The sequence below is a fragment of the Simochromis diagramma genome, unplaced genomic scaffold, assembly GCF_900408965.1.
Source record: "Simochromis diagramma unplaced genomic scaffold, fSimDia1.1 OVJJ01000583.1, whole genome shotgun sequence".
In the NCBI taxonomy this organism is placed as follows: domain Eukaryota; kingdom Metazoa; phylum Chordata; class Actinopteri; order Cichliformes; family Cichlidae; genus Simochromis; species Simochromis diagramma.
The window spans coordinates 3,032,462-3,047,963 of NW_024387285.1; the positions used below are offsets into that span (position 1 = coordinate 3,032,462).

The 15,502-nt window shown below is 40.8% G+C and overlaps 1 protein-coding gene across 1 annotated transcript; it reads right to left on the reverse strand.

Moving 5' to 3' along the window:
- Positions 1 to 253: 253 nt before the first annotated feature.
- LOC120716079 (serine/threonine-protein kinase N2-like) lies at positions 254 to 11,593 on the reverse strand. The gene is made up of 14 exons (XM_040003427.1): positions 10,890 to 11,593; positions 9,165 to 9,240; positions 8,882 to 9,074; positions 8,525 to 8,660; positions 8,202 to 8,245; positions 8,027 to 8,084; positions 7,831 to 7,922; positions 7,296 to 7,472; positions 7,084 to 7,146; positions 6,924 to 7,000; positions 6,616 to 6,758; positions 6,379 to 6,486; positions 5,013 to 5,093; positions 254 to 4,437 (listed from the first exon to the last, which is right to left on the reverse strand). Exons 1-14 carry the CDS (start codon positions 11,136 to 11,138, stop codon positions 4,234 to 4,236), a joined length of 1,701 nt encoding a protein of 566 aa, XP_039859361.1. The 5' UTR covers positions 11,139 to 11,593; the 3' UTR covers positions 254 to 4,233.
- Between the last annotated feature and the right edge of the window lie 3,909 nt (positions 11,594 to 15,502).

The following is a 15,502-nucleotide window of genomic DNA, read 5'->3' on the forward strand; positions in this document are numbered from 1 at the left end:
GTCTTTATGTCCCAGCATGTGAATTCATCCAGCCATCTTTCTTTTCCTACCCAGGTCAGGGTTGCAGGGCTCGCACTTGGGGTCCACAGATACAGGATGAACAGGGAAATGCACAACTACTGACCCTGAATTTAAAACCCAGCCTATAAGGTGACAGTTCTAACTACTGCACCACAGGTGTGAATGTAAGGTAAAATAGGAACTCTTGAGTTGTTAAAAAGATGCCTAGAATCAGTGAAATAAACCCTTTTTCCTCCCAATCCTGGATAATTTTTATTCTGGTGCTGTCACCAGTAGAGTTCCACTTTGGCACATTACGGCTCACCTGGTTGAGCAGGTGAGCAAGCCGCATTTAGGTCCTGACTCAAGTCTTGAACATGACACAAAGCCCCTTCAGTGTGTCATAATAAGTATCTTTGTAATTATCTGTTTTTTTTACAATACAAATGTGATAAAGAAGCTCTGAAGGTTTGAAGTTGTAACTTTGACTTTCCTTATTGAAAAAAAAAACAAATCAGGAGAAAATCCCATTCACCCTTTGGGTAAACTTCTAATTTTGTCAACGAGTTGCTCAAATTAATGGCTTGTATGCAGTTTTGAAAGCTTGCTAGAGTAATCTGCTGCTCACTTCTGAACCTAATTCGACTGGATTTTGGCCTCAGTAACTGTGACTGTGAATTCAAGTCTTTGTAATAGCCAGAAAAGACATTTCATCTTTCACTTTATTGGATGTCAGTCTTTTTAAGCCTGTAACACACTGACCAGATTTAGCCCAGAAAACAATATTCATGGATGTCTCGTGCTTAGGCCGTCAATATCTCTCTGAAACCGGATCAGTGACCTGTACAGTAAACATGACTGAATATGAAATGCTGCTGATCAAACGATGGATTTAGTGTTAAGTTACACTTTAAAGCCCCAGGCCTCATCTGAACCCCAGCTCGTCACCAGCTGCAGGCAAATTCCAGGATTTCTAGGAGCACATGAACAAAATCAGGGCTTTTTCCTCCTCTTTTTATTTTTTATTGCCTTGATATCAGTAGAGCTCACTAAATATGAGTCACTAAATTCAAAATACAGATACTTTATCACTAGTATGGCTATAATAGATTATCTATGGCTTCTTTTATACTGCTAGTGATTACAGGATTTTCTAGTGCACAAGTTCACCACAGTGCCATGCGCTTCCTACTGCTGTAACAGAGACGAAGGAATGACTTCACACATGTTGGACTGAAATTAACACTTTTTTTAAAAAGGTTTTAAACCAGAAGTCAGAGTAGCTTGTTTCATCTGTTTGGTCAAGGCAGTGGGCAAAGCCTGTCACAGTGATGCATAGAGACGGCAGCACATACTGAACCTCTGCAGGAGAAAATGATAAGCAAAGGCCACAAAGCGAGCTCTATCTGTCGCCAGCACACAGGAGGCTTGGAGAGGCTATGAAGATGACTTTATGCTCCCAGGTTTATCCATGTTATCATCTGAGTGGACATAATCAAACTGCAAGCACATTTATGATAAATATGCATCAGGAAGAACCAGGAGGTAATCCCATCTGACCCCTTCAGAATCAGCTGATTGTTTAATTATGACGTCCACATTTACAGGCCCACTTCAAACTTTATAAGTACCAGAGATGAGAAATTTAACCAAATCAATTCTATACTACAAAATCTGAACTTCACTATCATGTAAATGATCATAGTTTCAATAGTAAACCTGCTCTGGTTTAATGTGTCCGTGGCATACAGGAGAGGAACAGAAACAAGTGTTGGGATAGGTAGCTGCTCAGAACAAGTTATAGCATATGAAGTCAGCTTTTTACCTACATTTACTACTAAATTTGTTACTTTTGATTATCTCCTAGCTTTGGTTTCTTTAGTGTTAAAATCAGGACTTGACAGATGGCTTTGGGATGGCTCATGATTTTCCTTTGGAATAATCTAGTGTCCTTTTTACTCATTTTAATAAAGTTTCGATGGGATCTATCTGCTGCTCAAACACATTTTCTAAAACTTTGGTTAATTTTCAGGCTGTCGATTTAATCTGAGTCTTCTTCAGTGTTTTTGTGTAAGTTACCGCAAAGCGGTCTTCCTCTTTGTAGCTTTCCTGTGTGATATCATCATGCTTGTTGTGATATCATGTCATCATACATGAGACATTTCGTCTTTCATGCATGTGGTAATTGCTTGGCACTGATGCACGATCAAGTGAGAATGAACAATTGGGGAAGTGTGTGACAGTTATTCACTTCATTCATTTATAAATAAACATGAAGGAACTCAAATTGTTGCTGTATTAGAGGCAAATTTACAAAAACCACTTAGTGTAAAACAAAGCTACTTCACAAGGATCGCCACAGCAGGCAGCTGCACATGCCTGGTTTTATGCACAAGCCTCTGACGTAGCCGCTAAAGGAGAAACCCGTGTAGTGTCGCAGAGGAAATAACAGCGACATGAGGTGAAGTCGTAATAACAACATGTGAGGGCTTAGTTGACACAAGCCAGGATATTTGTAGTTCTATTATTAGAGTTTAGCTACTGTAAATTCAGAACTATATTTTGAACCTCCTGTTTTTGATCTGCACATAGCATATTTATCTAGAGATGATAAAGGTATAGACTCTTCAAGCATCCCGTGTCTGTCTCTATCAGATTTGTTTCAACCTTTCACCAGATCTCCGAAATAAACTACCAGCAGGAGGAGGTGAGAGCAGGCTGGCGGTCTGGGCAAACTTTGGCTCTCTGCAGAGATTATAAAGGGTCACTATCACTTTGTTTGCTCAGTCAGAAACACAAAAAAATGATGCTGCCTGGTTATTTATTTATCTTTGTTGTGCTGTCAGATCAATGACAGCATGAACAGTCAGCGTTTTTAGCCATGGGATCAGTTTGAACATGATGGAGCTGCGGAAACATTTACAGTCAGCATCAAGACAGGCTGGGAAACTTTCATTGAGCTGGAATCAAGCAAGATTTATGCTCGCACTTTATTTTATGGCACACTAGTAAGACGAGAAAATAAATAATAAATATGAGTATGGACATTGGCAACCATGGATAATCATCCATGAGTTATGACCTGTATCTGATCAGATAATTATATTACATTTACAAACTTCACAACAACATCCAGGCTGGATGGGATTTGACATCCATCCACCCACCTACCCATCCATCCATCCATCCATCCATCCATCCATCCATCCATCCAGCCAGCCAGCCAGCAGACTAAACCTTTTCCTTTAGATCTTCTGGGGGGACACCAAGGCAAGTCCTAAGCCAGCCAAGCGATTTAATCCCTCCAGCCTGTCCTGGGTCTGCTCCAGGGTCTCCTCTTACTTAGACATTCCTAAAATACCTCAACTAGGATGTGTTGAAGAAGCATCTTGGTCAGATTCCCAAACCACCTCACCTGGCTCCTTTCCATGTGGAGGAGTAATGGCTCTACTCTAAGCTGCTCCTGAATGACTAAACTCCTCGCTGTATCTCTAAGGCAGAGACATGATCCTGAGACTGATATGCTTACACCCTCCTCCCTTTGTGCATGCCTTAAAATTCAATCCAAAGAAGATTTGAACAGAATGGATGACAAATGGAAGCCTTGGCACTCACAGGGAACGAATTGAACTTACTGCCATCTCGTTAAGTCTCATCAGTGCGGCGTAAAATGAAGTGCAACCAAATCTGTAAAGTGCAGAGTCTCGAAATCGACTGATATCACTGTCTGAGCCTCTGCGCTTATTTCTCAAAATATTAAACTATTCGTTTAACCTACTCATTCGTTTTTTTGTAGTTTTTATTTACAATCTCTAAGCTGTCAAAAGGTATCAATCACAGGCCACTGGCAATCACAAGTCTGAAGTCAGACCTTAAAAAGGGATTGAAATTAAATGGTAAAAGGAATGCAATCCTCACAGCTGTAGTTATAATCTGCAAATGTTTCACTTCTGTACTCAATAAAGGACTCATAACTGATCAATTTTAATGATTGACTGATTAACCAATCAACTAACACAACAGCAGACCAAAATATAAAAATATAAAAGTCCTGTCATTGTTCTTGTAAACCCCTACTAATGCATTTTAATGCTTTTTATCTAAAAATATATAAATAAAGTAGCTTGCCATAGGAGGGTTGTGGTTATGATAAACGTGGGTTACCTGCCAGTGCGGACACTAACCTGGACATTCTGGTTGTAATTTACCCCTGCGGTCATGTCAGTTTAAAGTTCACCCATGCAAGGCGCAAAAGTCAAAGTCCGCGAACACTTCCTGGTGCTCGGCGGAGAGGCTGAAGGGCTTGGAGGGAGGCGACAGGGTTGGCTGGAGTTGAGTGAACTCGCTGTCGAAGTTGCTGACATCAGTGGGCTCCTTGATCGACGGCAGGAAGGGCGGCGTTACTTTCTTCGCTAGCAGGGCTTCCCAGTCGATGGTCTGCAAAAGAGCCACAAAGTTAAAAAAAAACAGGTTATCCCTGTGAGACTATGCTACCTCCTCAGTTTCAGGCAGTTTTTTCTGATCCTGGCAGTGTATGATGTCATCGAGAAAATAGTTCAAACTTTGTGTTGTCGAGGGTGAGGCAGTAAGAAAAAAATGCTAAAAACAGCTAAAACAACTACTTTGTGAATGGAGTGGCTGCAACAAGGCCCAGTTTGAGATAAATAAGGATTATTTTGAACTGTGAATCATGCAAAGCTACTGTAGCAGAATCAGAGAATAAAAACATGGAGCAGAAAACAACAATAATAGGTTAGCTTTAGTACTTTGACTCATCAATCAATAATTTAGGAGATAGAGGTGCTTATAGAGCTTTGATGTGTCTGCACAGGTTAAGTCACCGTCTAATCAGTACTAATCAGTGCTTCATCACTCATCAGGCTGAATCAGGAGTAGTAGACACTGATTATAACAACTACTCAGCTTGTTTACATATTGTTTAGATGTTTACATGTCGGAGAGTAGTTCAGTGGAAAGAAAGTGAAGACAAACAGTTGATATGGATCCGATACCTCAAAGAATTTCTCTCCTTTGACCTCGTTTGCGTCCCTCTCTCCAGCTCCGAGCCTTTTTAGTGGATTCTTCTTCAGCAGCTGTGAACAAACACGGATGTTTTCAGGTTTCAGGTTGAAATTCATTACTCGCCGTATTTTATACTCAAATTTAAATCAGTAATTACAGGTTCTAGGATTAGGTTCTAAAAAGTGTGTGGTGCATTATGACGTTTTCACCAGAATCTTTCTGAAATATTATTCAGAAGTAAATATGAGTTAAGCAAAAAAATAGTTCGATCACCTCATTGCAAAAAGGATCTACATATGAACCTCCTGGAGTAGGGATGGGTACCAGTATCCGGTGCCATAATCTGACATAAACGGTAGTAACCAGACCGAAAAGCAGCGCACATTTCGGTGCTTTCTTTCTGTGCTTTTTTTTCCTGAGCTGTCATACACTTTGGATTCTAGCCAATCATTTTACCTTTCCAAGGATAGTAGGCGGGCCCAGGTACGTATGTTCTTTTAGAGCAGAGCTACAGATTAAAAATGCCCAAGGCGAAGCGATCAAAAGTCTGGCTGTACTTCACAGCAAAAGAGGCAAACTCAGCAGCCTGCAACAAGTGCTTTAATGTGATACGGTGCAAAGGAGGTAACACCTCGAATCTGATGAAACACCTGGCGACGCATAGCGTTTTTTTAAAAGCCGAGAAATGCACCGTATTTGATAGCTTACTGCGAGACCTCACACCAAGCACATCTACTGCGGGTGTAGTAAATCTCCATTAGTGAGTTAGCGCGGATCGCCCCGTGCATGGGGCTGGACGGTGCTTATCATTTTGCAGAAAAAAAGAGACTGCTAAAAATAAAAACATAACAGGTTTTTGGACAAAGTTTGTGTTCTCCATTCTTTAAGCACCAGTTCGAGCACCATTTAAGCACCGGCACCGTTTCAAAAGTACCGATTTGGCACCGGTATCGGATAAAACCTAAACGATACCCATCCCTACTCCTGGATGAAGTGAGTTTCCTCTGTGAACTCTAGCTGCCTTTTACAGTCATAAGAGATGTTTTTTACGGGTGATTCTAAACATGCTGTAGGTGCTGATGTGATAATGTGTGTTTATTAGCCTAGATGGAAAATGGCTATAAAAATAGATGCTGGGGTTTTCGTGGCTCATAGCGCCCTATTTGCACAGCTGGTTGGTTGACATTTAGATAAAGCAATGAGTCTCTATTGCCTTACAGAAGAGTTATCTATGCATATTGTACTTAACATTTCATAAATGGCCAAAAAGAATTAAAATCCTGTCACAACTTGATGTGTGACTTATAAAAATAATCGAGAAATGCAGGACGCAAGAGGTCAAATGAAGGCGAATACCTTCTGGATGATGGCGACAGCATTGGGAGGAATGCAGGTGGGATACTGCACGTCATCATTAACGATGCTGTCAAACACCTCCTCCTCATCTTCACCAGGGAACGGAGACTAGCAGGAGGGCGGAAAGATGCTGAGTTAGGCTTAACTGAGATGAACTGTGGAACTTTGCATTGATCACTATGATATTAAAAGCTTTCAGCAAAAGCTGAACTGAATATGAGGTTATATATGAATAACCTCTCCAACAAGCATTTCGTAGATGAGGACGCCCATCCCCCACCAATCCACTGCTCGCGTATAGTTGTCGTCTGTCAGGACTTCAGGAGCAAGAAACTCAGGAGTCCCACAGAAAGTTGAGGTCCGATCGCCGTGTCCCATCCCTGCCGATACATCACACACTTCAGTCCTCTCAGATGGAAGTATGGAGAGTTTAAATCGTAAAACTGATTCTGTTTGGGTAGTAGTATAAAAGGTAAGAATGTGGCTACTGCTACTTGTGCTGAGCCAGAAATTAGAGTACAGACAGGTGTGCTGAATGGATTCACCTTCTTTACAAAGTCCGAAGTCTGTGATTTTCACAAACCCATCTGCATCCATTAACAGGTTGTCCAGCTTCAGATCTCTGTGTAAAACACAGAGTACACAAACTGAAGGGTGCCAAATGTTTTCTTGTAACGTGAGATCACTTTGGCACTTATCACCTACCGATAGATGATTTTATTCAGATGCAGGAACTCTAAACCAAGCAGGACACATGCTGAGTAAAACCTGTACATGATAGCAACAACAGATCAGAGATGTTGGATAACAACACCTTAAAAAATACATTGATTTGATTTGTTTTCTTTGTCAGGGAAAGAAAACAAATCAATATTTGGAAATCCCTCAGGCAGTATGTTTACTCTTTTTATGCAGACCTGGTCTGAGCCTCGGTAAACACATCATTGTGGATGTGGATCATGAGGTCACCGCCGGGTAAATACTCCATGACGAAGCAGACGTGGTCGCTGGTCTGGAAGCAGCCGTGGAGGTTGACGAGGAACGGGTGCCTGGACGCGTTGATCATCTCAAAGATCCTCTTCTCGCTCATAAGACTGCAGAAAAAAATACATCACTCAGCTATTATCCTCAGAGCTGCAAAGAGTGAGTTTTTCTTGTCAAGCTCAGTAATAACGTCCATGGCTGCAGTTCCACTAATGACCACTTGAGGCTGGCTCCAAAAGGAAGTCAATTCCCCTTGACTCAGTGTTTAAATGTCCAACTTTACAGCATTAAAAAGCACGATTAGAAACTAGATACAAAAACAGTTTGGGCCTTTATCTATAGGCCATAACAGACACTGAGTGAAGGCAAAACTCAAACGCATCCCATTGATCTATAATCTGAGCTTTCTTATTGATAATCACGTAACGTGCACCTGCATGCAGATTTAAAGCATTCTTGTCCACTCACCTGTCCACTTCATCACGAGTCACAATGTCTCTTTTCTTCAAAGCTTTGACGGCATACAATTTTCCGGTCTTCTTAAACTCTGCCAGCAGGACCTGGAAAACATTCACAGCAAATCTAACCCTGATCAGCTGAGGACAAACAAGAGAAGACGTTTGGCTCGGTCACAGTGTTTTACAGAAAAGCTTCAAACTGTTACCTTCCCAAAGTGTCCTCTGCCAAGAACTGAGATATACTTAAAATCTTCCACCTGCATCCTTTTGGGGAAAAAAGAACAAAAATAGAAAACAAGGATGGTGCTTAATTCCTAATTTTTAGATGAGGACGTGGAGTGAAGTGTGTGAAGACATGTATGTGTGTGTGTGTGTGTGTACTTTAGAGCAGATACAGGCTGATCTTCGCTTTCTTCTACGGAGGACTGCAAATAAAAATTCAATGGCAAATTAGAGCTCAATAAGAACATGTTTAGATCTTCTAAAAGCTGCTGTTTAAACCTGTGATATCAGCAGAAAAATTAATGTTTTTGGCCGTTATCACATCACAAAGCTGCCAGTGTGGCTTTAGATCCTTACTCTTAGTGCTTATAATCTGTTACTGGATACGGTTTCACTCTTCTAAGGCTAATTTGTCTCTCGCTACATATATAAATGTGTGAACTCTGAATGCACTGGCGTGTCAACTATTGCTAATGACTTACCAGTTTTTCTTGCAGTGTGGGCACAGATGATGTTCGGTGCACTGCACTGATGATGCCAGCTGTGTTTTCTTCCTGGTCGAGGATGTTGGGAGAGGGCTGATCCTCAGTGATGCTCAGTCTGATTACTGGAGCTTCACTGCAGCCCCACAGAGACAAGTGTTGAAAAACGTAGTGAGATAGTAGAGAGTCAAAAAATACTGAGAGAGGCCAGGACCTGGAGGCAAACTACTGGCATTATCATTGGAAACGTTTTATCTCCTCACAGTACTATATACATAAAAATAAAAAAAATCAAGCTAAAATACACAATAAGAACTATCTATCACAATGTGAGATGAACTTATGATTAGTTCATACCTTGGCAGTGAAGTGGTAGTTTGAGGCTCCTTTTCAGTTGCATGGGGGGCGTTGTTGGCCACCAGGTCAGGGGTCGCAGAGAAAGATGAGCTGAATGTGGTGAAGGAGCTGTAGCGAGGGAGGATGCTCATCATCAGATGACCCCAAGTGGCAAAGTTCATGTTCATCTGGGCTGCTCTGAGAAAGTTCTTCCCTGACAAAGAAAACAAATCACATCATCATTTCACTGCAGAAACACAAATTCATTCTGAATAAATCTGTTTGGGGGCTTTTGTGTTTGTACCTCTCTCTTTAGTGAAGATGCACCGCTGACGTCTCAGCTTTGGCTGCCGTTCGAGCACAGTGTCAATAAATCGAAGCTGTAAGATACAAAACAAACAGATTTCTTTTAACTTTTGAGAAATTAACTGCATTTCTATCCAACTGGGATGAAGAAGCATGGCTAATATTGCACCTTATTGGCTGTGATAGTTGGCACTAGCTGATTAATGTGTGGATTAATTTGAGACAGAAAAAAGGCAAAGTGTCACAGTGAAAGGCTCAAAGCTGTGAGTGTGGTGCCAAAGCTCACCCAATGTTAGATTTCTGTTCCTCGATGAGACTCTACTTTGTTGAATCAGAACATAATGTGGAGCATATTAGATTTCCTGCAACCACACTGAAATCTGTCAACATGCAGCTCTTTATGGGACTCTGAAGTGTGTTGGATTAATGTGAGAATGAAATAATATTGACTTTAAACAGCTCACTGAACACTTTTAAAGCACGTTTGCATCTGATTTTCCCTCCTCTCAGGGCTGGATGACTAACAAAAGACTGAGCAGATTAAGTTTGCCACTTACCACTTGAACATCTCAGTGTTGTCCAACTGATGTTGTAAAAAAACAAACCTGGACCCATCACTTACCACGAGTTATAGGTCCATCTAGAAACCTCCTTTTATAAGCCTTCCAGAACAAGAGAAAAGGTTGCTGGGACGCGATTAAGCAAAGTTTTGGAGATGCACAGTATTCTTTCAGTCCGGTTTCAGAGAGTTACACTCCACTAAAGAGCTCTCATTAAAGTCTCCAATGACCTTTTGATGGCTGCAGATAAGAATGACTGTTCCAAGTCTTTGCTTTCATCAGCCTTTGAAACCGCTGATCATCAGCTTTTGATCCACAGGTCAAACAGCATGGCAGTGATTTTGGTTTACCTCACTGGTTTACTGATTTTTGGGTTCGGTGGGTGAGTTTTGGTCTGATTTTGCTTCTTTATCATTCAGTTTTCTTGGTTAAGTTCTCTTTTATATTCACTGTATATCCTCATTAGGTCATATTATCAGCAGTTTTGAAATAGTTTCTTATCATTTTTATGCCGAGATCATTCGACTGTACCTCTCTTTGAAACCTCACGAACTGGATATCCAGCTCAATCGACTGTCTTAATGCAATCAGGGTGCAAGGCTAGGTGACAAATAATTGCTCCTGAGAACATCAGTGCTCAAGCAGCTCGTGGGGTCCCTGTCATTCACAGTAAACTCTAACATGTGGAACCGTGGGATCATTTTTGATCAGTCCTTGATGTTTGATGCTCACAAAAAGTCTCTGACCCACTCTTGTTTTTTCCAGTTAGTAAATCTTGCTAAACTTTAGTCTGAAAAAGTGATTTGGAGATGCTTGTTCATGCCTTCATCTCCTCTCACTTGGATTATTGTAATCCACTGTTTTTTCATCTGTTAATCGCCTCCAGTCTTTTTGCATTGACTTCCTGTCAGGTTTAGTGTTTAGTTTAAAATCTTAAAATCTCCTGCCTTTCTGGATGTGACCTGTAGGAACTTGGTTTGATGCTGAGGCTGACTTTAGTGGATGACTTATCAGGCTTAATGTCGGCATTTACTACAACTTTTTCTGGTGTATATCTAGTATAATATGATTAAGCCGATTGCTCTCTTTATGCTGTATGTGTGTATCTATGTTTTGTTGTTTTTTGCCACTGCACGGTACACAAGGCAGGTGGTTGTATGTACCTTAGTGTAGAGGAGGCCCTGTGGCTCTAAAGTTATCCCCTGGTTGATGATTGGGTTTTCCATCATCTCCTCCAGTCGCAGGAACTTGACTGCACACATCGCCCCCCGGTCCCGCCAGAAGACACCGACCTCCAGCTCCCGGGACTGCCAGCAGAGCGAGGACCAGCAGAGAAAACACAGACTGGAGGTTTGAGCGGGAAGTGAGCACCACCATGACTGAAATGGTAGTAGCAACATGTTGTGATTCATTTCTGTTGCAATTGAGAATCTTTAGCAGAGGTTCAATCATGTTTGTGATCACTGACTCATTGTTGTGAGGCTGTTTTTATCAGATTAAAGGAAGCCTGTGAGTATTTGCTGGAGTCTTTAAAGTTTCACTGTGGATTGGTGAGAGGAGTAAAGTTACTTATTATATTTCAGTTTAACTGAGTGTTTCTAATTAATAGAGCCAAAGGTTGTTTGCAGCTGTTAGTGAATAAACCGGTGATGTTTTTAAAAATCAAAATGTCAAACAATATCTTCAGCAAAGTTAATTGTTCTTTGCTAATTTCAGGATGTTCTTCTTTTTCTTACTGTACTGCAAATTGGAAACCAAGTTCTTGAAACAAACAAGCATCTACAGTACTAAGCATGTCTTTAGCTCAGGCTGTGATGAACTAATACCTGCAGGTAGAGGGCGACCCCTGCTGCTCTCAGACTGAACTGCAACAAAAATTTAGTCTATGGCGCAAGAATGTTCACTGCTGGAGTAATGGGTAGGAGGGTTCGGTTCATCATGATGCACAACGGCACCCACGATACACTAGAATTTAATGGCTTCCTGCCAGTGAAACATGGAGTAGGGCTCAGCAGATGAGGAAAAAACTCATTTTACTAGTCACTTTAACTTCATGGAAAAAGTGGCAAAAACAAGGAAAGACGTGAAGGAACATAACAAAGGCTGTAATAAAAAAAAGAAAGAAAGAATGAAATAGCTTATAGAGTGAAAAGATGAGTGAAAAAAGTGAAAAACTCCATTATAACCCTAAAGACTGCAATTATAGCTCTTAATCTTTATTTATATCATGATTTTTATACATTAAAAATGTTGTCACAGCAAAGTAATGTTCAGAATTTATCTGTGGTTATTACCTGCAGTTGTAGGTTCAGATTATCATGTGAAATGGAAAACACATTAATGATGGCTCAGTGTATCCTCTGCTATAATAAATGAAGCACTGAAGCACCTTTCCTGCATATTTAAGAAGCTACAAGCAGCTCTTATTACGGCTGCAGATACGTCAGGGTCGCTTTACTCACTGCCCACAAAACTGTATTCATCTACAAGATTTTAATACAAGACCTTCATCAGGCAATCAGCTACTTTATTTTAAAGGTCATATCTATACATGTGTAGATTGTAGATTTTAACTGTAATTGTTAAGCATTTATTGAATAACTATTATATTAGATATAATTTTCATGGTGCTGGATTTGTTGTGATGGGTTTTGGAATTTTATTAATTATTTTCAGACCCCTTTGTTCTCGTTCTTCATGGTTATTTGGTGATATTTTAATCTCTTAAGCTGGGATTCGTGGCTTATATGGTTGAGGCAAAATGAGGCGCTCCCTGAGAGTAAAATCTCAGAGCAGCACAGAAGTGTAAAGAAGCATCCAAGGGTGGAGTGAAACAATAATTCAATACGGTAACTCGACTCCATCACTGGCTCTGCGTTATTTAAGGTTGCAACCACATCAGATTTTCTCTTTCTTCCTCATGGCAAAAGAATTGCACTCAAAATAAGAGGATGTGCAGAGCATCTGTATCCATAACTGCAGAAAAGATCGCACTGACTGAGTTGTCAATGTGTGCTAAGGCTGAAAGTGCCAATCAAAAGCTCACCAGGAACACATCAGTCCCACACTGACATGCAAAACCATCAGCCGACGTCTTATAAGCATTCAGATGGTTATGTTTATAGTAAAGCATCCAGCAAAAGTATTGTAAGACTTCATTCACACTCACCGATTTAAACTACAACAATGCATAAAGCTTAATCTATTTGTTTTAACCTGGACTTTTGACTGACCTGCTCTCTGAGATTTATTTTCACCATTTAGCTGCATCTATTTTTTTATTCCCCCTGTCTCATCTCCACTTTTCATTTGACCATCCATTACGCTGGAAGTCGCCTAATGTGCTGTGCAGAGAAGCACTTACCTACTGCAGCCGTGCCGGGTGAAAAACAGAGAGGGCTGGGCGAGGGCACACAGTGTAAGGTGAATCTGACGAGATCCTTCTACTCCTGACTTTGTCTATTTTGTCCCAGTTCTTCTGAACTAAACTCAAAATAGTCAAGAAGTGTGCTTCAATTAATTGTGTTCTTTCCAAAGGAACTCGTTAAGACCTTGGGGCTGTGTTTTGGTTTTATGTTGTTTCTCCCAGTTCATATGTCCCCTGAGAGGAGCCTCTTCATACTGTCATGGTCCTTGGCTTTGTGTTGTTTTGGGGTTTTGAATTCTTAATTAACATATTTGGGTTTCTGTTTTGGGGTTTATAGACTGGACTTTAGATTTCTGTGTTTGTTGTTTATTATCTTTATTCAGTCTTTGGTTCCAGTTTTATACTTTAAGGTTTTCATGGTAATAGCTTTCTGTTTTGTGTGTTTTGGCTCCTCTTTAACTTTCATGTTCTTACAGTGACTTTGGGTGTTTCTGGTTTCTTTTATTGTTATTAGTTTCTTCTTAGTCTTCTTGTTTCCACCCTCTTCTCTTTAGTCCAGCTTTCTTTATCATTGTCCTTCTGTTCCCCACGAATTAGTCCATTCATGTTTAGTCTTTCTTTGTTTCAGAAATGGTTGGTTGTTCCTTTCCTGTTTTATTTTGATAGATGTCTGTCTGTCTCATTGTCCTCACCTGTGTCTGATCCTAATCAGCACTCTGTGTATCTGTGTATCTTCCCTCTATCAAGACATCTTTTGATGTGCCTGCCCTATGCTGACCTCTTTGCTTTGTGGATTTTGTTCTCATTTGGACTTCATTTCATTGGCCATCAAAGCATGCTATTTGTTGGGGCTTTCTGACTTCTGCCTCCTACATGTGGGTTCTTATTCCTGCTCATTGCGATACATGTGTGTAGTCTGATTACTCTCTGACCTGCACAGCGCCCTTGTACAGTCTATATGATTGGGTGCTTGCTATATTGTTCTTGTCAGCACATGAAGTGTTACTACAGCATGTACTAAGCTGCTGATGCTGTTTTTATCTGCATCAATGTCACACAGACAAAGGTCATAACAAGAAGAACAGATTGTTAATGGATCTTGTTTCCTTGAAGTGTGCTGCAACAGCAACTGAACAGTATTCAAACAGCGCCTCATTCTGTAATTAGAAACAGGATGATTGGGAGGGAAGTAAATGGGCAGGAAGGCCAGTTTGAACGTGGGCGGTGTGGATTAGAGCGAACATGAAAAATGACTCACAAATGCTGAAAGCTGGCTCGCCGTCGCAGCAGTTTAAATCATGGGGAAAACGAGAGGAAAATATGTGCTACTCTGTTTTTCTGCAGTTTACTTCCCACTATAACTGATATGATCAAAAAGTTTAGTAAAAGCTGCCAAACAGGAGCGTGCCCTGACATGATGTTCCAGAAACTCGGAGCTAATTAATGCTGCGACTGGTAGCCTTGAGGTTTTTGATTGCAGAAATGCTGATCAGAGTTAGTTCAATCAACTCTGAGTATCGTCACCCTGAGTTAAAGCCACGAGTAATGAAGAAAGCCCTCATTACTGAGCTCGGGTAACTTAATTCACCACGGCAACAAGTATTTAAGGGTTAGAGGCCTTTTATTTTTTTCTGGCGTCGTCCAGTCATTATTACCCAATTTTCATTAACAGATGAAGCCGAGGGGTGTACTACGGAGTGAGACTGGTGGGGTTAGGGAGCAACGTTGAGTTTAAAGTCAGTTTCACAAGGGTGGCCGCGGTAAGTTATGCTGTGCTTTCAGTTTAAAATTGGAAAGCGTCTCCTCTTAACTCATTCTTGTATTTACAGCATGTTGAGCGATGATTGATCTCAGAGCGATCCCTTTTTGCAGAAGACGAGTCATGTGACACATGAAATGCCCCCTTTTAGCCTGAAGCAGAATCCTGGTTTGACACAGACCGTTCATAACCCATGTTCAACTGGGGTTTTTCATTTTGTCGAGCCAGCTAACACAAGAAAGCCTGGTTTTACAGAATTCACTTCTTAATATATACCACTGGAATTTGAGCAGATTTTACATTTTCATTTGTAAATCAAATTATTCAGCTGTAGCCTGACAGTAAAGACGTGTAGATCACACAGATTACATGGTAACTGAGTCAGAGTTTACGTTAATTCTCATTCTGGAACAGAAAACCTAGAGTTTCCCTGATCTCAGGATTAATAAACTCTTTTCACTAAACCTGCTTTCTGGAACAAAGCCCAGGTTTCTGACAGTCCCCTGGTGGCTTAAACTCCAGTTGCTTTAATTCATGCCAACCTGTTTGTTTCAGTTTCCTTTCAAAATCTGATTCTGATTTAATTTTTTGTTTTACTGGTGCAGGCTTCTTTTAAACATCCCTCACTGCTTTCGTCTCCACAGCTTGAG

Excerpts from the sequence above, each read along its gene's own strand:
- LOC120716079 (XM_040003427.1), bottom strand. The coding sequence starts at position 11,138 with ATGAATCACAACATGTTGCTACTACCATTTCAGTCATGGTGGTGCTCA. Across the intron at positions 8,246-8,524 it reads CCACACTGCAAGAAAAACTG|TCCTCCGTAGAAGAAAGCGA; the intron begins GTAAGTCATTAG and ends TTTTATTTGCAG. Across the intron at positions 7,001-7,083 it reads CTGAATAAAATCATCTATCG|AGATCTGAAGCTGGACAACC; the intron begins GTAGGTGATAAG and ends TGTTTTACACAG.